The sequence below is a fragment of the Archocentrus centrarchus genome, chromosome 9, assembly GCF_007364275.1.
Source record: "Archocentrus centrarchus isolate MPI-CPG fArcCen1 chromosome 9, fArcCen1, whole genome shotgun sequence".
NCBI lineage: Eukaryota > Metazoa > Chordata > Actinopteri > Cichliformes > Cichlidae > Archocentrus > Archocentrus centrarchus.
In genome coordinates, this window is record NC_044354.1 from 14,776,234 (window position 1) to 14,797,766 (window position 21,533).

Consider the following 21,533-nt stretch of genomic DNA (forward strand, 5'->3'; position numbering starts at 1 on the left):
ACTACTGCATTATTATTTATTTATCATATACCACTGGTTGGATACTTTTTCACCTTAACGTAAAAATGTCACCTGTCCCTTTAAAAACAGCTCGGGACGGTTGACGTCATTTTAATAACTGCGCAGCAGTGCACCGGAAGGAAGTGGGTGTTAGCTGACTGACGTTAGCAAGCTACAATTACGAAGTTTGCTGTGGGTTCTATGGTAAATATGCTCTTTTTTTATTTATTCAAAAGACGATGATAAACATACATTAAATTTGAATTCTTTATATTATATTTACAGTATGTTTATCATCGTCTTTTGAATAAACATTACATACTATACCACTAAACATTAAATTTGAATTCTTTATATTATAATTACAGTATGTTTATCATCGTCTTTTGAATAAATAAACATACTGTAAATATAATATAAAGAATTCAAATTTAATGTTTAGTGGTATAGTATGTAATGTTTTACCTATATGTAAGAATATCGCTAACTTTAGTTAACGCGAACTAGCCCATTAGCCATGCTGGCTAAAATTAAATTCCTACTCGCTGGATGAAAGGACACGGCCCAGTGTTTGACAGGAAACATCTCAGGACACTCGTACAAACATAATAACGCTTGATATTAAGGTAAGAAAGGCGTAATAGGCTGTATAACGAAAATGCGTGTTCTTTGCTGAGAAACTGGATAGGCTTCTGCCAGATCAGGTAACCCTCATTTGATTTCTGTATGTAGCCCTAACCTGCTTACCCCACAAAAGGGACCCATTTTGAGCCAGGAAACCAAAAAAGTCTGATTTATAAGTAAAGTTTATTTGTAGTTAAAAAGGCGCTGTACAACGAAATAAGGATTAGGAATAACCACAATAAAAATATCTTCAAAAATTAAAATGGCAAGGCCAAACCACATTCAACAAAACGCCGAATAAAAAAGTAGATAACAAAATAATCTCAGCAGAAAGCCTGGTTAAACAGAAAAGTTTTCAGTTGCTTTATAAATGTGCGTCAGCTAAACGTAGCTGGAGTGGGACACTGTCACAGACTGAAAGGCTCTGTCCTCCCCAGTCTTCAATTTTGTAAAAGGGACAACTAATAAATTCTGATTCTGACCCCTAACCCTTTCTGTCAGAAACTGTGAGCAGCAGTGTGTTTAGAAAGAAGCTGAAATAAATAGTCTGAACCATGTCAACTTAGTGATCTGTATACAAGTATGAGAAGTTTAAAACTAATTTTATAACCAGCTGTGAGCCAATGTTGTTGGGAGTTGTTTGAGCTCACTTTCTAGAATGCGATAGAAGTCTGGCCACAGCATTTTGCATTTTGCAGGACATTACAGTAATCTAGATGCGATTACTCAATTGCGTGAACAGTTTTCTCCAGTTCAGCTGAGGACACAATATCTTAATGTAGTGAAATGTTCCTTAAATGAAAGAATGGCCTACCCAGGTTGTGGGACTTAAAAGACACATACAGCTGAATATTGTTAGCATAAAAATAAGAAATATCATTAAAAGATTGAATGATGCCAGCTAAAGTAAGCATGTAGAAAGAAAATAATAGTGGACCCAGGATTAAACCTTGTGTAACCCCGCAGGTTAGGGAAGCATTGGTGGAGGAGAACCCTAACTGATAAGGTTCTTTCAGATAAATGGGGGGGGGAAACTAGTCTAATGCAGAGCCAAAGATGCCAGCAAAAAGTCTATTAAGTAAAATATGATAAACATTATCAGGTCAAATAATGAGTACAGAACAATACTCTGCCTCAGATACTAGATACTCAACTAGATACATAATTTGACAGAATGAGCTACCCTACTGTTAACTGTATATACAGAGATTTCCTGCATTACTCCCTTAAGATGGAAACTACTTTTATCAAGATCTTAGAGTTAGAAATATCCTTCTAGTTCTCAGATATCAGAGTGCAGTGTCAGAAAAATAAATGGGTTACTGTAAATATCATGTTGCTCTGCTTTGTTTCTGGCTTAAGAATCAGAAGGATAGCATTCTATAGTTTCATACTGTCAGGACATGTTATAACAACCCTAGCATTAAACAGATCTTTCCAATTGCATATATTGACTGATATTGCTCATTTGTCTGAGTTTCATTGCAGCCATGTTACTATTAGCACCTTTTTAAAAAGGGGGGGGGGGGGGGTGGTATTTTTAAATAATTAAAAATTGTCCACTCATTGCCCTAATGTGACTAGTCCAGTGAGAGCCACCTGTCACTTTATGCTTTAAATTGTGTTGTTCCAGGAAGAGATGTCAGGAGAGAGCGTGGTGAGCTCGCCAGTGCCGGCAGCTACAACCCGGACTACGTCCTTCAAAGGCTCCAGCCCCAGCTCCAAATATGTAAAGTTAAATGTGGGTGGAGCACTGTACTACACTACAATGCAGACACTAACCAAACAGGACACAATGCTCAAAGCAATGTTCAGTGGCAGGATGGAGGTCCTCACAGATAGTGAAGGTGAGCTATGGTAAAACTACAATCATATGCCGTGTTTATTTCATCACTGCACTTAAACTGATAATGATGTTTTACCATTTCATACCCATAGGTTGGATACTGATTGATCGATGTGGAAAACATTTTGGAACAATTCTTAACTACCTTAGAGATGGTGCCGTCCCGCTCCCAGACAGTCGACGGGAAACCGAGGAGCTGCTCGCTGAGGCCAAATATTACCTTGTTCAAGGCCTTGCTGATGAATGTACAGCTGCCTTGCAGGTACTGTCATCACAGTTACATTTCTGTGGAGTAACTTATAAATACTAAGTTTTAACAAAATTATTGGTACATTTAAAGTTGTAATATTTGGAATCTACATTGCTTTTGTAAGTATACTATCTTCCCACCCTAACGTTCTGTTTTTTAAAAAGAATTACAGGAATATATGTGAATAGCATTTGTCTATATATTTAAAGAATCAATTTGATTGTTTAATGAAAAACTCAAATAACCAAACAAAAACTACAGATACAAATCTGATAATTACATTCTTAAAATTTTTATCTACAAATGCAGCAGAAATGTTGCTTTTCTGAGAGCAGCTATTTTGACATCCAGTAACAGGTATCCACAGGAGTTACTAATGATATTATTGCAGGTTCAGAGGCTTTCAATTAGTAACACCTGTCTTTTCTACAAAAAAAAGTCTATAATTTTAAACCAATCTGTTTTAAAAAAGCTCTGCATTTATTGGTGAGTTTTGGTAATGTAATAAAACCATCATTTTTAATGTGAGGTTTACATATCCTCTTATCATATGTGTAATTCTTTAACAACAGAGGGTTATTGTAAAATTTACAGTATGTTCCACTTTTGCATGTGTGAAGTTTTTAGTGGAAAAATGTTTTTCTTCCAGAACAAAGAAACATATGAACCCCTTTGTAAAGTGCCTCTGATGACATCATCCAAAGAAGAGCAGAGGCTTATTGCTACCTCGAAAAAGGTATGCTGTGTCTGTAATATTATGTGTATCATTTTGTTTAGTATCAAAAGAAATTTGTCATTCAGTTTTTTGTTTTTTCACAGCCAACAGTCAAACTGCTGTATAACAGAAGCAACAACAAGTATTCATACACCAGGTGAGTCTTTCTCATATGATGAAGGTCTCTCTTGTGGGTGAAGCTTGTCTAGTTAAAGAACAACAATAATAATGCAATCAAGTCATTTGTCATAATAAGTGATCTTTCTTTTAACTTTGTTTCCTTCTCAGCAATTCTGATGACAACATGCTAAAAAATATTGAGCTGTTTGACAAGCTGTCTTTGCGGTTCAATGGGCGCGTGCTCTTCATCAAAGATGTGATTGGGGATGAGATCTGTTGCTGGTCTTTTTATGGCCAGGGGCGTAAAATTGCTGAAGTCTGTTGCACTTCCATTGTTTATGCCACTGAAAAGAAGCAGACGAAGGTAAATGTACTTGGTGCTTTCATAAGCATAGAGCTGTGCCATGTTGGTTAAATAAATCTGTCTCTTGAGTAACACTTGGCTTTTTTTTTTTTTCCCCTAGGTTGAATTCCCCGAAGCTCGAATCTATGAGGAGACCCTCAACATCCTTCTATATGAATCCCATGATGGCAGAGGTCCAGATAATGCTCTGTTAGAGGCCACAGGGGGTGCTGCAGGGCGATCTAACCACCTGGATGAGGATGAGGAGCGAGAACGAATTGAGCGAGTTCGTAGGATTCATATCAAACGACCCGATGACCGTACACACCACCACCAGTGACCTCCCTTCTTTGACCTTCAACCTGTGATCCCGGACAGTATTTGCACCACGCTTGTGCCTTACAACACCCAGCGCCTCCTTCTTTCACTTCCCTCATATTTTACCAGCATTCCCCAGGAGATTGAGTGTCATACAGCTGTATGTAGTGGTGAAGTGACTGTGTGCATTTTTGTCTCCAGGTGTCTTCGTTGTTGTCTCGTCAGCCTATAGTGTTCTTTTCGTTAGCCATGATAACTTGCATCACTGTTTTCTGCTACTGTGTAGAAGCTCGTAGACATGGATGTTTGCCTTCAGCACTGTTTTTACCAGTGTGTACCGCAAAAAAAAAAAAGCATATTATCAGTATATAGCTGTTATAGAAGGTTTTAATTACATTACATACAGGAGAACAAGAATTATATCATCTAAGCAACTAAAGGTTAATGTAGAAAGGTGAGTTTTTCTCTTCCATCTGACAGGTTCACTTTAAGGTCTCAAGTGGATAAACCAGGTGTTGTACACAATGAAGCCACATGGTGGCACTGTTTTACTCTTAGAAGTTATTAACCAAGGCTATTTTGTAGCCTGTTTGGAATTGCAATTAAACATTTCTAAAATAGTTTCTTTATATAGTTATACTGTTAAAAAAAAAAAAAAAAAAAAGAAGTTACAGGTGGCTGAAGCAGTTCACTGCAATACTTACACCATATTTACTTTTAATGTTGACCCATTTTCCCTCTACTAAAATCATTTTCAGTGGAGGGAATTTGAGCTGTGACCTGACGTGTTAAATGAACTGGGCTGATTGAATGGTGGATGTTGAGCTTGATGTGAATGACTGTAACCAGATATCTCTCTAGCAGGAAGGAAACCCTGTCTACAAGCTTATAACAGGGATAGAAATTAGACCTGTCCTTCAGCACTGCATTCATCAGAGTTTGCACACTATAGGTTTAAGTTGATATATGTTTAACAATCACAGTACTTGTAGGTCTGTTGTACAGAAGTAAACAATGTATGTTTTATATTTATACATTATCACAAATAAATTTCTACAAACATTCTTTTGTGCTGGTTTTAATATACAATATCAGTGAGCATGCAAATTTATTATACATATGGCTTCATTGTGTCAAAATTAGAATTACATCTCTGAAGCATGATGTTCAGTGTTTAGTACATTAAAATAGTTTAGTAAATTTAAGTGTTGCTCAAACACAAGACTGTAAAACAATAGCCTCTGTTTCTTAATATTTTGAAACAAAGTAATTTTGATTATGACTAGTGTGTGTGCGTCTCTGTCCAGCAGACAAGCTCATCGAAGGTTCCTGAGGTTCTCTTTCTGGGCACTTGTGTTTCCTGCAGACATGGTGATCTTCTCCTTAGTGGTCTCCTGATGAAATATGCAGAGGCCTCTTATGTGTCTCCTCCTCAGCCCCACACGTTACCGTGACCTTGCCCGAGTGGCAACCTGCAGTAGCAAACATTCTCATGCTGTCTTCATTTGTAATTTAATTGTAGACCTGTACTTAAAATAGCACATCTGTCTGCCAGGTCTTTATGTCAAGTTCATTTATAGAGCACAATCCAAAGCAATAAATAAAGTGCTGTATAACTTGTTGAAAACACAAGAGTGCGTATAACACAGCGAAAATACAAGTCGGTGCCTACTTAGAATAAGTCTGAAATTTTATTAAAAAGTTTAAAAGCCATGTCAAAGTAGTAGAAGGGGCGGATCTGATATATAGGTTAGTGTGCTCCAAACCTTTGAAACAGGAGCTTGTACTTTTTTTTCTAACATAAATTTAGGAACCACCGAGTGCATTTGACAGATGATCAAAGTGATCTGCTGGTAACAAGGAACTGCAGGTCTTTGGCAAGATATGACTGAGCATTTAAGAGTTTAAAAACTAATAGTAAACCTATTCTGAAATAAAAAGGTAGCCAGTGAAGCACCTGCTGGAGCTACAGTTAAGGGGGTGCTCTGCAGCATTTTGTCCAGCTGCAAACATGTGATAGATATAATAAGGCCTGACTCACCACCATGAGGTGTCCGTTCTTGTCCTTGTATACCGTGGGCTCCGCCCCAGTGCTGAAGTCCACTGCACCCTCTTTTCCGGCCTGGATTTCAAACTTGATACTGGGAATTAATGCAAGTACACAAGTGTTTTAGTTCAGCGTGCATATCAAACTGAACCTCTAAATTTCAAAACTCACCTGCCCTGAACTACTTTGACTGCATCTTGTTTGTTAGCAGTGACGCAGAGTTTGGTCAAAAGCTCAAACAAGTGATCGCACTGCATCACCAGATCCCCCTGAGACAGCCAGACAAAATGAGCTTGCGTTAGAATCGTTGTAGGATACATCTTCACCCTTCATCGCAGTTACTCTGTGCTATCAGCACATCAAAAGCCTTTACTAAGGTTTACCTTGCTCTACTGCATCTGTTTATGCTATTTACACCTCCTGCATACATCTGCATACCTTTTGTTTAGGGTCCTCACGTGTTATGTGGAATACAATGATGCTGTCAGTCAAGTTACTGACAGAAATCCCTGCAATGAGTCAAATAATAGATTCATGTAGCCCCATATTTGAGAACATGTCCGATGGCTAATATATATACACATACACACACACACACACACACACACACACACACACACACACACACACACACACACACACACACACAGAGTTCTGACCTTTGAGAGAAGTGTACAGCACTCTCTGCTTGATCTTGGCCTCCTCTATCACATAGGCAGCTGTTTGGGTGAGGATGAGCTGTCTGTACCTCTGTTTGAAGCCATTTCTGTCATACTTAATTATTGGAACGCTGTACTGCAGAGACACAGGACAAATCAGTAAGTGTTTGATGTGAACTGCCCCTAGAAGTATAAAGGAATTTTATTACCTTTATACGCTCACTGCGAATCATCTGGATGACTTTTGTGTTTATGTCTTCCTCACCTATTAAGTGTGATATCAAGTCAGGTGTGAATGATGCCTCAAAAATGAACAGGCATTGTGCGAGTGTATCTGATATTTACTGATTCTGGTGTCGGCAAAAGGTTGGGCGACACTCTGTGGATAACTGTCCTTCTTCCCCTTGAAGACGGAGCTGGTGATAATCTTCATTTGAAACTGAAGCGGCAAAAAAGGGATGGAAAATGTAATTGTGATTTCTACAAAAAGAACAACACTGCCCAGTCTTAATTAATGTGTCTTACTTGTGCTTTCTTTTGGGGCGTGATTCCTCGCACGTACTTCCGTACCATAAGACGGTAGTGAAGCTTACGCAGCATCTCTGACGTCTAATGAAAAACAAAATCATCCACAAAGTCAGGACAAAATGTGTATTCAGTCAATTTTGGACTTAAGCTGGTTAATTATTGTTACTATATATTCACATATAGAACTAAATAAGAACATCCACTCACTGGCTACTTTGTTAGGTGCACTTCATGCTACTTAAAGCATTTAGGCATGTAGACATGGTCAAGACTACCTGCTGAAGTTCAAACTGAGTATCAGAATGGAGAAGGAAGGTGATCTACCTGACTTTGAATGTGACATGGTTGCTGAGTATTTCAGAAATTGCTGCTCCATCTACACAACCATTTCTATCCCCTACACAACTGAAAAAATAAAATGTTGCCTTGTTGATGCTAGAGGGCAGAGGAGAATGGCCAGACTGCTTCCAGCTAATATGAAGGCAACAGTAACTCAAATAACCGCTTGTTACAACTAAGACATGGAGAAGAGCATCTCTGAATGCACAACAAATCAAACCTTGAAGCAGATGGAGCACAACAGCAGGAGATCATACCAGGCGTCACTCCTGTCAGCTAACACCAGGAATCTGAGGCTACAACTCACACACGCACATCAAAATTAGACAACAGGAAAAAAAACTTTCCTCGTCTCATGAGTCTTGGTTTAATCCTGCGACACTCAGATGGTAACCAAAGTCCAACAAGGGGGGCCAACCCAGTACTAGCATGGTGTACCTACCAAAGTGACCAGTGAGTGCATTCTCATATGGAACTAAATAAAAAAATGTAAGACTTACATGTCTCATATTATAAAATTCTCATGAAATTGGCCTCTTTCCCATTTTTCTCATACAAAATAAGGTCTGCTTGATTCAAACACAATTCTCATAATTATGTTACATGTAAAAAAATGCAAAAAGGACCACAATCATGAATAAATCAGTATTAGATATATATATCTATCTCATAAGATACTCACTACATGTGAAACAGAAACAGTAACTTGATTTTTTTGTTCTGTTCCTTTGTTATATGAGTTATACCACCTCTGTGAGAACAGCTGGTGGAGTTAGCCAGGTGGTTTTGTCCAAAACAGTCTTCGGCAGATTGCCTTTAAGTCTGTTCAGGTAACTTTGTCTCACGAAGGCCAGGTACTCTGAGTTATCTGTGGTTTTTGCTTGGCCTCTGGTCATGTAGCCTTTGATAAATCTGAAATGTGTTGCAAAGAACAGGATCGGTTCAAATGTAACATTGACACTGAGAGGATTGGGGCATTTATGATGTACGATTTTCACGTGTTTTCCTACTTCTTGATGACTTTTATTGCCCAGGCTCTCTTCTCCTTCTCCTTCCTAGCCTGCGTTCCTCTCCAACAAGCTTCAATCTTCGTGGCTTAAAAAAATATAATGGACATTTTGTAATATTTTTTATACTACAAAAACCCTGTATTCAACATCCTGAATTGTATCACGTATTCTGACATTTACCAGCTTCTTTCTGTTTCCTGAATTCTCCCTTTGCCCTGTAGCCTTTGTATTTTGCCTGGATGCGTGTTGCTGCGAATCCAGAGCGTAATACCAAATCAGTGTCGCATGTGATGACTGAAGGTTTAAGACAGTTGATTTGCACTCACCCAGTTCATGTTTACATTTCTCATAAGCATCTTCTGTGGCAAATAACGTCCTGGGGTGACGGATGAAAATTTTGGTCCTACAAAAAAACCAAATTTGTAACTTGTATTTTTTGTTATTCCTTACATGAACTACATTTGGTCACTTGACAAGAAAGACGTCCTCACCGTCCCATTTTGTACTCATCTGGCAGGTAGCCCAGATGTTGAACCAGCACTTCCACGCCATCGGCAGGTGGTCCTCTCCAGTGTGGCCAGGTGGCTGGACACAGCGGTTTATATCTGTAAGATGAGCCAAACAAACCCATCCAGCATGCTTTAAATGTGCTGTAAAGGAATCATTCAGTTCAACTAGAGCTTAAATTTAAAACTTAAACATAAATTTCCATGACATTAAAAACTTCTACTGTCCGTCATACCTCTTTAAAAAGATGTCATATTTGCGTCTGTAGGCAAAACCTGCTCGTCTGACTCTGAGGTGCTCCATCAGACCCAGGTACTTCACCTGGTGCCTGATCAGTGCTTCATCAAACTGACCTGTGATTTTATGACCGAGACATGGACGATGTGGTCAAATTCAAACATCTCCATGTTATTAACATTAACCTTTATTTAATTAATGTACCTGGCTGCTTGGACTCATTAGATTTTAGACAGCGTATGTACCAGGCTTCTTTAGCCATGAGGATCTCAGTCAGCTTCTGCAGGCTGCTTTTAAACTGGGTCGCCACCTGCACACACAACACAAGGGTCATAATCCCCAACAGCTCATCTGTCAGCTAAATGTGGCCTAACAATGAATAATCAAAGTAACTGCTGTTGACAGTGCTGTTACAGCTCTAACACAGCCGACTGATTTTTGTTTTGATCTCTGCCTTCTGCCTTAGGTACCGTCCTTTGCACCTGACTCCCTGTAACAGTTAGGGGTCGGGGGGGGGATGAGCTCAACAAACTAAATACAACATCAGATGTTATGAGTGAAGGATATGGAGGGCCAAACATGAATGAACTTACTGTTTCTGGTCTTCTCCTGCTGTCTAGATCCATGGATGAGAAGCACACTCTGACTATGTCATTTTTAGACTGACACATGAGCTTTAAGAAGGGTGAACAAGCACACAAGCACACATTAACATCCAGATATAGGAGCTTACATTAACATTAATCAAATACTAAGCATTCCCTGCTTGTACTATTTATGATAAGTCTAAAACATGTCTTTGACATAATAACAACTATAGACTTACATCTTTTATGTTTCTATATAGCAGGTCATTATTTTTGTCCAGAAAACCTAGAATGTCATAAAAAAAAAATTTTTAAATCTGAGTCTTTGGGATGTCAGTTCAAAATAAAGCAGTTTAAATGTTTGAGTAAGAGTTGGTGAGACTGTGGTTTCTTTTACCCACAACACAGTAGGTGACCTCCCCGGCATAATGCAAGAGACGGAAATCTCCCCTCTCCAGAGTCTTACGTGTCATTTTGTCAGCTAGTTTGTGCCTGCAGTCAAAGAAGTGCAGAGAGACAGAGGGATGAAGAGTGAGAGGCTTTATAGTCAAATCCTAATCCTCCGTCTCTATCGGCTCACTGTCGACTCACTCACAGGCCACCAGTCAGCAGGACACCGATGAAAGGAGTCAGACTTTAGTGCTGTGGAAAGACTTTGAATTGCACAGTAGATGGACAGTGTATTTAATCAAATGAAGTGATTACAGAAGTGCCATTCAAAATGATCACAACCGCAGCATGTCATTGTTGTTTAAATGACAAATTAATGTTATGAAAACTCAAAAATATGACTGTGATTTCTGAATAACCGGCAGAGCCTTATTTATAGATATAAATGAGCAGCCTGTAATGCATGGGGTGAACATGGGGTCTTAAATAAAATTTCAACCAAGGCCATTCAAAGTGACAAGAAAAAATTTTTTAAATCAGTTTAGAAAATATCAGGCAGCTGGGTAAAATTCCTCATATTTTTTACAACCAGTTAGGAGCAGCAGCGTTCGGTATATGTTGGAGTGAGTATGAGCACTGGTGTTGTCAGCATTATAGTAATAAAGGCATATTTGACCTTATGCAATTTTGCATAAGGTCAGATATTGGTTCATGGTCAAAGGTTGTTGTATCTCTGACTTTCAGAATTTTTGATGAATATTTTAGTTTGGGTTTCTGTTTTTTCAGACTGCTGGCTTACTTGTGGTTCTTAGGATACTTAAGAGTAGAATGAGAGGCAAAGCCTTCAGCCTCTTCTGTGGAACCAGCTCCCAGTTTGGATTTGGGAGACAGACACCCTCTATTTTTAAGATAAAGCTTAAAACCTTCCTTTTTGATAAAGCTTATAGTTAGGGCTGGATCAGGTGACCCTGAACCCTCCCATTAGTTACACTGCAGTAGGCCTTGGCTGCTGGGGGGGGTTCCCATGATGAACTGTTTCTTTTTCACTTACCTCCTGCATTTGGTCATTAGTGATAATTAATCTTTTCCTCTCTCCCACAGCATGTCTTTTGTCCTGTCTCCCGCCCCTCACCCCCAACCAGTCATTGCAGATGGCTGCCCCTCCCATAAGCCTGGTTCTGCCAGAGGTTTCTTCCTGTTAAAATGGAGTTTTTCCTTCCCACTGTCACCACACGCTTGCCTATAAGGGGTCGTTTTGATTGTTGTGTTTTCTCTGTAATTATTATTACGTCTTTATCTTACGATATGAAGCACCTTGAGGTGACTGTTTGGTGAATTGTTTGGATTTTATTGGTTTTTTTTAGCTTTGTGATCTGTTCTTTCCTCTGTTTCATCTTTCTGTGTCTTTGTCCTGTGGTGTTTGTTTGTCCATTTCTTTATGTTTTGTGTAAGTTTTCTCATATCCATGTTTAGCTAGGTCCTTTGGGTTGTTTCTTGTTTCACATCGTTAGGTGGTTTCTCTGTGGTCTTGCTTTGAGTTGCGATTGTTCTGATTGTCTGCACTTGTGTCTCATTTTCACAGCTATGCCTCATCCCTAACCAGCTTTCTATGTGTATACTCCAGTCCTCCCTGGTCTTTTGCCATGGTCTGTTGTGCTGTCCTGTTCTTGCTCTTTGGTATCTCCTAGTTCTCTGGACTATGGTTCTGCTTAGACCTTTTGTGTCCCATTTGGAGCAACCTCCGTAAAAGCGTGCCTTATGTTTAGTATTTTGACTGCAGTGTTCTGACTTTGGATCCTCTACATTTGATCAGTTAACCTGGGACTTGAAATGGACTCAGTGATTAAAACATCAGCCTTGTCATCACTGTGGAAGCTTGTTTCACCACTGAAATTTTTATTTTCCATCCATAAGTCAACATTTTGTGTCATTTTCTCAAAATTTCAACTTACTAATTCAAACTTATGAAAAAAAAAAAAAAACCAAAATTGAGACAATAACTTGAAATTTTGAGTTATTAAGCCAAAAATTTGAGATAATAACCCAAAATTTCAACTTAGCTTAGCTTTTTCAGTGGCAGAAACAAGTTTCCATACATCCCTTTGAAAGTTTGAAGACAGCCAGATTATCAAGGCTGTGGGAATCCCTGAATTGGGAGATACATCATAACTGAGTGACAGTGACGGGACAAGGAGGAACCATGTCTTCTGAAAACCGAAAATAGCGGTGGACCAGCGAGGGAGCCTTGAGGAAAACTGCAGTTAAAATGGGCAACAGAAGATGAATGTGTGCGCGTGTGTGTTATAGGTCATTACTCACGTGACAAAGTGGGGGTGATTTCCCATCATTTCTTCCAGTCTCTCCAGGAAGGTCAGATCTGTAGCGTCTCCTGGCCTGAGACACTCCTCATCCTGCAAAATAACCACCAGCACGTGATCATTCTCAAGCACCATTTTTAAAAATAATTATAAATGGCTGGCACAGCCTGTACATACACACCAGGACTGATATTATTCCTCTGTGTTTTTCCTCAATTAGGTCACAGATGATCTTATTGTTGAAGAACTGAACTGGCTCCCACTGATGGAAAAGGAGGTGAGAAATACGCAGTTACAGCACACTTATAAAAATCAACCACTTATATATGTTTCGTCTGTTTGCTAGGGAAAGGGGGGGCGGGGGGGGGGGGGGGGGGGGGGGGTACCTCAATACCCTCTGCTTCATATTCTTCCTGCTCCGATTTGAGTGTCAGCTGGATGAAAAGCTGCTGTAGCTTCTCATTGCAATAGTTTATACAGAACTGCTCAAAGCTGAGGGAAACAGTCAAGAAAAAGGTGAAAAGTAAATTTCAGTAGAGTTTTATGTCAAATAAAACAGCTATTCATTTCCAAAAACTGTTTAAGAAAAGAAAAAAAAAGACAAAGATTACCAACTACCTGTTTACATAGAAAACCTCAAATCCGTATATGTCCAAAAGCCCTATAACAGTCTTCCGTGAAGGGTCCTGGTAGAAGAAAAAAAGAAAAAAGTATAAAACACATCCTCACAGGTGAGATTTGTCATTTGTAACACATCACTGTAGTCACTTTGTTCTCCATAGACTCATTGATCCTGTTGACCAGCCAGGTGAAGGTCTGTCCATAGATGGCTTTGGCTAGGGCGTCTCTGGCATAGATGGCATGATCAGTTGTGAAGGGGCTGAGGACCTTTTACAGTGAGAAAGCATCATATCTGAGTTCTAAACATTATGTGTGGTTTAAATATAAGCAAAGCCCCATCATTATTAAAACTAAAGAACATTTAAGCAAGTGTGAACCTGATCTTTTTTGGCTTCAATCTTCCTGAATGTTAGTCCCTCTTGAAGACTGTGGGCATCCACTCCTAGCAGCTGTGAAGAAAAAAAACCCAAACTTATTCCTATGCTTATTGGATATCTGGAAACTTTTTTTTTTTTTCTATTTTCTTACATTTGAGACCCAGCGCAGCTCTGTGTTGTTGCTCAGGAGGGTATAACCTTTACTGTCAGAGTCAAACCGCACATTCCCCAGGTGGAGAACACTGGCAATGACCTCAAACAAGTGCTGCACAGAATTGTAATTGGTAAGCAAGACTGGCGGCTGTAAATTAAGTCATCTGCAGCATCCAACTTACACTGGTGGCAGCCTCATCAAAGTTGATGACTTGAAGTGCATTTTTTACTGTTTTCCAGTCATTTTTGTCATTGATGGAGGGCAAAATGGCACATTCCCCCTGTTAGAAACAATTAAGATAAAAAACACTACTGCTGAAAGTGTTCTGCATTCTCATCAGATTTTATGTCAGTAAAAAAGCTCACTGAGTTATGTGTACCTGTGTTAAATAGTTATAATGCTGGCAGCCTCTCTCCAAGCCCAGCTTACGCAGCAAGTCATCTGACCCGCCTTCTACGAGTTGATAAAAGATGTGAAAGTTTCTCTCCCCGTGATTCTGATGCACGACCCTTGACTTCTCCAGCAGGTAGTTCAGGATGTGGCCTCCGACAGCATCCCCCTATGGGCATCATGATCCTAAAGACAGCAGCTCTACAACTTGCAGAAAAAACATAGCCTATGGTCCAGTGGCCAGATTGAAAGCTTTTTAGGATTAAAAAAAAAAATCTCCTCCGGTTTCAGGAATTTTCATTAAGCAGTTGTCATGTTTTTACGTGAATTAATTGAATCTGGAATCAATTTGATGATTTTCAGGCTTCATTTATATTTGTGCTGCAACTTAATTTGTCTTGTATAACAAAAACAATCACACCACAACCAGCTAAACCCAAGGTATGAAGCAAAAGTAAATTTAGAATCATCTATGAACATCTGAACTTTTGATTTTTTTTTTCTTATTTTGTGAATCCACCATCTAATCCTTACCTGGCTGTCAAACTGAATGTCCATATATTTCCCAAACCGGCTTGAGTTGTCATTTTTTAGTGTTTTGGCATTCCCAAAAGCCTGTGGGAAAATACAATCATATCACCCCCAGTAACTGATGTTAGCATATCCTGCTTTACTGTATGTCATTGCACTTCTATAATGTGAAGCATCCATCAGACCTCTAGGACAGGGTTGGACATGAGCATTTTGTCTCGGACTGTGTTTAGCAGGGTGGTGCTTGGACAGCTGACCGCATAATACTGCAGAATCTTCTTGGAGGCCTCTGTTTTTCCTGCTCCACTCTCACCAGAGATGAGGATAAAGTGATTGTTGAACTCTGTCAGCATGGTGTGGTAGGCATTATCTGCCAGGGCATAACTGTAGGGATGCGGAGCAGTTACAACATTTAAGTGGTAAACGTTTAACTGGACTCAGTTACTTTAGTTTAAAAGATTTTTGATTTTTAAATCGCTTAAAGATACAAACACTCAACAGCCACTATGTTAGTTACACCAGATCAATTGCTCATCATTGCAGATATGTAATCGGCCAATCACATGGCTGCAATTTAATTGACTTTGAACTTCTTTAAACTTTGAGCAGGTGAGCTGAGTATTTCAGAAACTGCTGATCTAGGTGTACATACAAACTCACATGTGGGGTGGCAGCTCAAAAAAGTTGACACCCATGTAGATTTCCATCTGCTTCTTGTTGTAGATGTCCAGCTCTTTATATGGATTGACAGACACTAACAGCGTTCCAATATAAGTCTAAAAGAATGAGTTAAAAGTCATCAAATGTATTGCAAAAAAAAAAATAAAGACAAATCTGACAGCAAAGTTTAAATTGTACTTTCCCAGACTCACATAGATGAGATCCTTGCTGAAGCGTTTCTTTAGGTTGCTCAGAACGGCCACTTCTGTGGTTTCATCCAGAAGTACAAAGTCCTGGATTCCCACCCTGTCCCTGGCAATCAGGGCCCCCTCCATGTCTAGCTGACCCTGTGCGACAAGTTGTAACAACCACAGAGCAGCTAAATGCACTTGGAAACATTTTTCAAAAAGTGACATTTCTAGAGTTCACTTCTATAATCTGTTTATTTTGCATGTCTAAAACAAATGTACAACATAACTGCATATTCTGTACTTGGTTCAACTCAATTATTTATTATTTATTCCCGAATTAATTCGATTTGCAAAGTTTAGAGGAAGCCAAAGTAACGTTTTCATGGCCAACAGTTGTGCATACACGACAATATTTCAGCATTTTCAGTCATGTGTTTTGACAACTGCAGCTGGATGTTTGAATGTTTGGATTAATGGCTCCAAGGGGGAGGACAACGCTAAAAAAAGCTACATAAAAAGAACAAACATGGTGTCCCTTAGTTCTATTGAAATAAGAGGTCCAGAGGTCCTGTGTGTCTTTGAAGCTAAGGTCTGTGATTGTGCAGATGAACAGACAGAAGATAATGATCGCTACACAGCACACAGGGACCTTGGCTGGCAGCCCATAGTTCACTTGAGCTGACGCACCAAACAAACACAACACACTGTGCAAATGGACTTGGGGAGCCCGAAACAGCGGCACATTTAAGAAGCGTAGTGGGAAAAATTCCACCAATCTGTTTTGCATTCGCAGCACCAACACTTGGACCAAAGGTTTTCACAGCTTTTGTTGGTTTTGTATTTTCTTTTTCTCTCTCTCTCTCTCCTTTGGAAGCAGAAGTCCTTTGATTCTCAGCTCTCTCTGTAAAACATTAAAAAAGATAATCCATTGGATCTAATTGACACAAAGTCCTCCTTCTCCCACCCGCCCATCCCCTCCACTGCCTCTATCCTCCGCCTATGGCCCTCATTTCTTCTGAGAAAGGCCGAGTGTTTTTGTCCTGTAAATACCACGGAGCAGAGACAAAAAAGACGTCTTTAAAATGCAGTCTACAATCCATTACACATATTCCCCCTGCATATCCATTCAGTAATTATTCATTAGAAAACATTTAACGTCACAGTGAATTTCACACTAGGCAGTCGAAACACAATAGAGGAGATTTGGCCTATTTTGGGGTGAGGAGTTGGGGAGGGGTTCGCTGTACAGAGGAAGGGCAAAGGCAAAGGAGAGGGGGAGGAGGGGAGCCGTATTTGTCTGATCTGAGAACCTCTGAAACAGGGCTGTCTTGAGACAACAGGACAGACTAAATAGTGCAGTAACGGTCTATGCCCCGCTGCTTGCTGTGACACTCATTTAGTGTGCTTTAGTGTGCCCCGGGGGCAAACAATAGAGGCTTGTTCTTAGCAATCTTGTGCTGTAATTTGGACTTCATTACTTTGCTCATACGGGGCCTCATAGAAGGATAGAGGAGGCTAGTCAGATGAGAGAGGTTTTTTTTTTTTCTCCACCTGTCAGCCCCGACCCCCTGTCCTCTCACCCCTCTCCGCAACAATACCCCTTACCCCGTGTCCCCACCAATAAACCCCCACCCACCCACCCACCCACTTTAAGCCAATGAGACAGGTGAACAATATCATTGAAGGAACCCTTTTTGGGACGTCAGAATCAATCTGGCACTGTGATGGTAGTGGTGCTGGTGTGGGGTATCTGTGACACCCCCTTCTTTCATGGGAACAAACTTCTCTCAGTGCAGCACAAGCAGACAATGTGCTGGGACAGCGTGACTTAGAGATCTGCCATACAGTATTACAAGTAATAACATGAACAGATAAGCTCCTGTCAAGAGAAGGATTACTGCATTCAGCCATGATAATAATGCTAATGTTTTAGATTTTTTAGACCAAATCTAAAGGTCTGCTGGTCTCTATTCAGGCTTCCTTTGGTGTTCTGCAGGTATTTCTTTTTAAGAAAGCTGTCTGCAGCAAGCTGGAGCGTTTCTAATGACACTGTGCAAGAAAGGCTAAACCCTTAAGAGTCTGAGCTGAAAGAAGCACCTAATTATTGAAAGCATTCTCCTCATGCTTGTGTTATTTATAACTCTTTCTCTCTCGCTTTCCATATATATATATATGAAACAGATTAACTACATACATATAATTAAACAACAGGCAGCACAATCTGAGGCACAGCGGAAAGAAGGATTATGTAATGAATCCTTAAACTCACTGTCAGATCAGGTGAATTGCTTTGCTACCTCAGAGTGCAACTAATTGTATTTTAATTAAGAGATGCTCCCTCATCTTGGTCTAGAGTGTCAGTGTTGCCTGAGACAGTGACCTCATCCGTGTGAGAAAAGGAGGTATCTTTAGATGAGGGAGTGAGTAGCTGCTAAGACAATTTACCAACTAAGAGGAAAAGTTATCTCCCCTTTAAAGAGGATTGATTATTTAAAATACAGTAAACAACATCTCCACTTAACCACAGTGATACTTCTTGTTGGCTCAGCACAGTTTCATCTCACAACAGCCCTCGTTCCTGAAAGCATCTTGTAGCAAGACTTTTCTTTCTGACCAAGATGAGATGAGATGAGTAATACCACTGTCAGATCTGGATGTTGAATATGAAGGTACAATGGATACCTGACTCAACTGGACAGTAACCAGATCTTTCTACCAGCACCTCTAAAGCTTCATGGATAACAATGCTCCCAGGCCATCCTTTGTACAGCGCATAACCCCCAGTTTAAAAAGGAAAGAAAGAAAGAAAAACTGATATTTGACACCTTTTTGCAAAGATTAAGATTAATCAATCATCTCAGTTGTTAGGTGATTGTGAAAAATAACACCCAGGTCTCAACACCCCTCACAGCACCGAATTTTACTCTGAGCTATAAAGCTACTTGTGATGAATAGAACACACAAGAATTTTACAGCATAAAAGAAAAGTCAAACCTGCATTGTGAAGCTGTATTATGCTGCAGCCAGGTGCAGAAACTCAGCGAGGATCCAAAGTGAAATAATGCCCGTCCTTCAACTGAAGTTGGACAAAAACAGTGTGTCCTCCTGTGTCTGCTTGCATGGAAGTAATCGGTGAAGGACTGGGTTCTTGACAGCTAGCTGCCAAAGGTCAAGACTCTATAATGCAAGTAGAAAAAACACAGTTGACTCGTAGCTCATTGCTGTGGCAGTACCATGATGGTGATGCTGAAGCTGATGTGTTTCTCCACATCATCTTTAACCAGGCACAGGGCACTGTGGGCTGTGTACTTAATCATTCATGTTGTGGTAGGTGGAGGGACAGAGAGATCTTATTCAGTGTTTACCTGGGTATCTACTGCTCTACTGAGTGTAACATAACAATGCAGAAACAAGATCCAAACTATACCGATCCAGCCATCCCTCCTTTCCCTCTCTCTTTCTTCTCTGTGACTCGTTCTCTTTTTTCCTCCATCTAAGCTCCATTACATCATTACCAACAGCAAAAAGGCCCCATTCTTCTAGCTGGCACGGGCCGGGTCTCGTTACTGATCTTTGATTAGGTGGGAACGTTATAGACTAATCATGACGTATCACAATGTTACTTAGGGGAGCACCACTGCTTTTTGAGCTGCAGCCTAAGCTGCTGGTGTTGATTGTGTTTGTGCTTTTGTAAAATGGTACCAGGCTGATGCCCAAATGCAATTAACACTTTTTTTTTGCCTCAGTGAAAACAATTATCAGCACCTATAATTAAAGATGATAGAATTGAGATGACCTGAGTTTGATTGCGTTTTCACCTGTATTGGAAAGTTGAAAGAGTTAAATTGGCAGGATATGAGCGAAAACAAAAAAAAGCTCAATGAGTTGAGTTGACCTGTGGGAATTGCAATTCATAGCCATCCCCTTTAAAGCAAAGCCCGCCAGCTGGCTTAAAAATCAAATTACACTTCATCCAGTGGATATACACTGCTGAGTGGAAGTATGGATTTAGTCGAGGAATCATAAGTTTGTGCAAATACTATGTCTTCTTCTGCAAAAAATTTGCCATGTCCTAAAGTAGCCGCAACTTCTTGTGGCCAGGCCAGGTGTGACTCATAATGCATTTACCTCTGTAACCTAGTAACCAGTGTTATAAAAACACACCTCTCCCAAGGTAACACAGGTGTCCATTTTCTCTGCTCTGATGACCTAAATGTGAGAAAAGCTCAGGTTTCACCACATTTATGAACTGATTAATGTTTGGAAAGCTTTCAGTCAAGTGGCTGTAATGTGTGACCAGTTGAGTGTTCAACATATTGAATTATTCACTCTCCACTACAGAAAAGTTGTCAAGGTTACCTCTGCCGTTGCCCCACCTTTCCTCGGCCCAGCAATGCTTGTCCAATCTTAACAAGCTTTGTGCTACCCACTGGGCTCTGATTCAGCACGAGACGCGGCAAATCCAATTACACAGGAGTCAGAGAGGTTGATTTTCCCATTATAGATTCCATGCTGAGAATGAGAGCTGATGATAACACCACTGCTGCCCCCCTCTCTCTCTCCTCTTCTTCTTCTTATTTTGTGTCCATTTCACTGTTCTCCTCCCTTTTTTTTCCTCTCTCTCGCTCTTCCTATTCCTCTTTTCTCAAATACCTTCTTTCTTCCCCCGTCCTTTTCTTTGGATTCCTCCTTCTTTCACAGTCCATTATTCTAATTTTTCAGAGCAGCGTAACGAACGCTGGGCCCCGTCATTACTTTGGTCCTAAAATTCTGGGTCAGTGAGGTTATTTCATACACCCATTGCAATATAGTGTAAATTATTAGTAGTAAACATTACTTTTGTTTGTCTTAAAAACCGAGAAGAATGAGTAACATCATTATAACTCATTTATTATTGTTATTTCTGATTCTTTTCTCTTCTTTAATGTACCTTTAATTATCTAATTGCATTACACTTGACACTTTACATTTTTTCACCAGGAAAGGTCACCGCAGAGGCTAAATGCAATGCATAAAACTTGACTTGTCTGACTGCCATCCATAGGGGCTGCATCACGTGCTGGCTGTGCCACATAAAAGCTTAAGAAAAGCTCTTTTGGAAACTTGGCTCTTTCGCACTCAATCAGCTATGAAAAAGAAGAGGACTTTTGCTCTATCTTTACCCCTTTAGGGCATTAAAAAGGCTTGACCTCATCTCAGACCAGAGGCTTTGGTGGTGACACAGGTCCCTCAAGGTCAATTAAAAAATGTGATCCTTGAGGACAGCAGGACTTTTTTTGGGGGGGGGGGGGGTCCAGCAGTCTGTCTGGAGAAGTCACCTGCTGTGCAGGAGAGAAAAAGATGGTGTGGCTTGAGCTGCAGGGGAATTTGTGATTGACCAGTATTAACCAATACTCTGTCAGTGCATGAAACATCCGCTGCAGCTTAATCTTTCCTTTGTTCAGCCAAATGCAAACAGATGGTTGATATTTAAAAATCCATTATTATGAAGTACGTCAGTGGTAGATAAACTATTCAGATATTTCACCTATGTAAAACTAGATATTGTGGAATTACTCAACAGAAATAAAACTCTTGCATTGGAAAAACTACTTAAAGTAAGAAAAACTATCATTATGAATATAATTAATGTATAACAGCTAAAATTGTCCACAAAGCAGAAAAAGTGGATGAAGAGCTTCAGCTCTTCTTCCACAAGGTTTAAGAGTGTGTTTATGGGAATTTTTGACCATTCTTCCAGAAGCGTATTTGTGAAGTCAGACACTGATGCT

At 39.9% G+C, this 21,533-nt stretch overlaps 2 protein-coding genes across 3 annotated transcripts; one reads left to right on the forward strand and one right to left on the reverse strand.

Annotated features, from left to right (window-relative positions):
* Positions 1 to 125: 125 nt before the first annotated feature.
* Positions 126 to 5,278, forward strand: kctd10 (potassium channel tetramerization domain containing 10). 2 transcript variants are annotated; one of them, XM_030737010.1, is made up of 7 exons: positions 126 to 204; positions 2,258 to 2,471; positions 2,563 to 2,732; positions 3,370 to 3,456; positions 3,540 to 3,592; positions 3,724 to 3,919; positions 4,020 to 5,278. In XM_030737010.1, the coding sequence occupies exons 1-7, from the start codon at positions 202 to 204 to the stop codon at positions 4,236 to 4,238; spliced, it is 942 nt and encodes a 313-aa protein (XP_030592870.1). In that variant the 5' UTR covers positions 126 to 201; the 3' UTR covers positions 4,239 to 5,278. The 2 variants fall into 2 exon arrangements, with proteins under 2 accessions (XP_030592870.1, XP_030592871.1); XM_030737011.1 differs by lacking the exon at positions 126 to 204 and adding an exon at positions 439 to 626.
* On the reverse strand, positions 5,264 to 15,930 carry myo1ha (myosin IHa). The gene is made up of 31 exons (XM_030737009.1): positions 15,784 to 15,930; positions 15,572 to 15,687; positions 15,097 to 15,295; positions 14,915 to 14,995; positions 14,370 to 14,549; positions 14,172 to 14,270; positions 13,988 to 14,101; positions 13,837 to 13,908; positions 13,607 to 13,726; positions 13,457 to 13,524; positions 13,225 to 13,330; positions 13,020 to 13,100; positions 12,840 to 12,931; positions 10,528 to 10,622; positions 10,370 to 10,416; positions 10,137 to 10,217; positions 9,748 to 9,853; positions 9,542 to 9,659; positions 9,291 to 9,404; positions 9,126 to 9,202; positions 8,980 to 9,048; positions 8,800 to 8,884; positions 8,539 to 8,701; positions 7,448 to 7,531; positions 7,268 to 7,361; positions 7,132 to 7,187; positions 6,923 to 7,058; positions 6,702 to 6,772; positions 6,435 to 6,532; positions 6,258 to 6,357; positions 5,264 to 5,688 (listed from the first exon to the last, which is right to left on the reverse strand). Exons 1-31 carry the CDS (start codon positions 15,904 to 15,906, stop codon positions 5,662 to 5,664), a joined length of 3,072 nt encoding a protein of 1,023 aa, XP_030592869.1. The 5' UTR covers positions 15,907 to 15,930; the 3' UTR covers positions 5,264 to 5,661.
* Between the last annotated feature and the right edge of the window lie 5,603 nt (positions 15,931 to 21,533).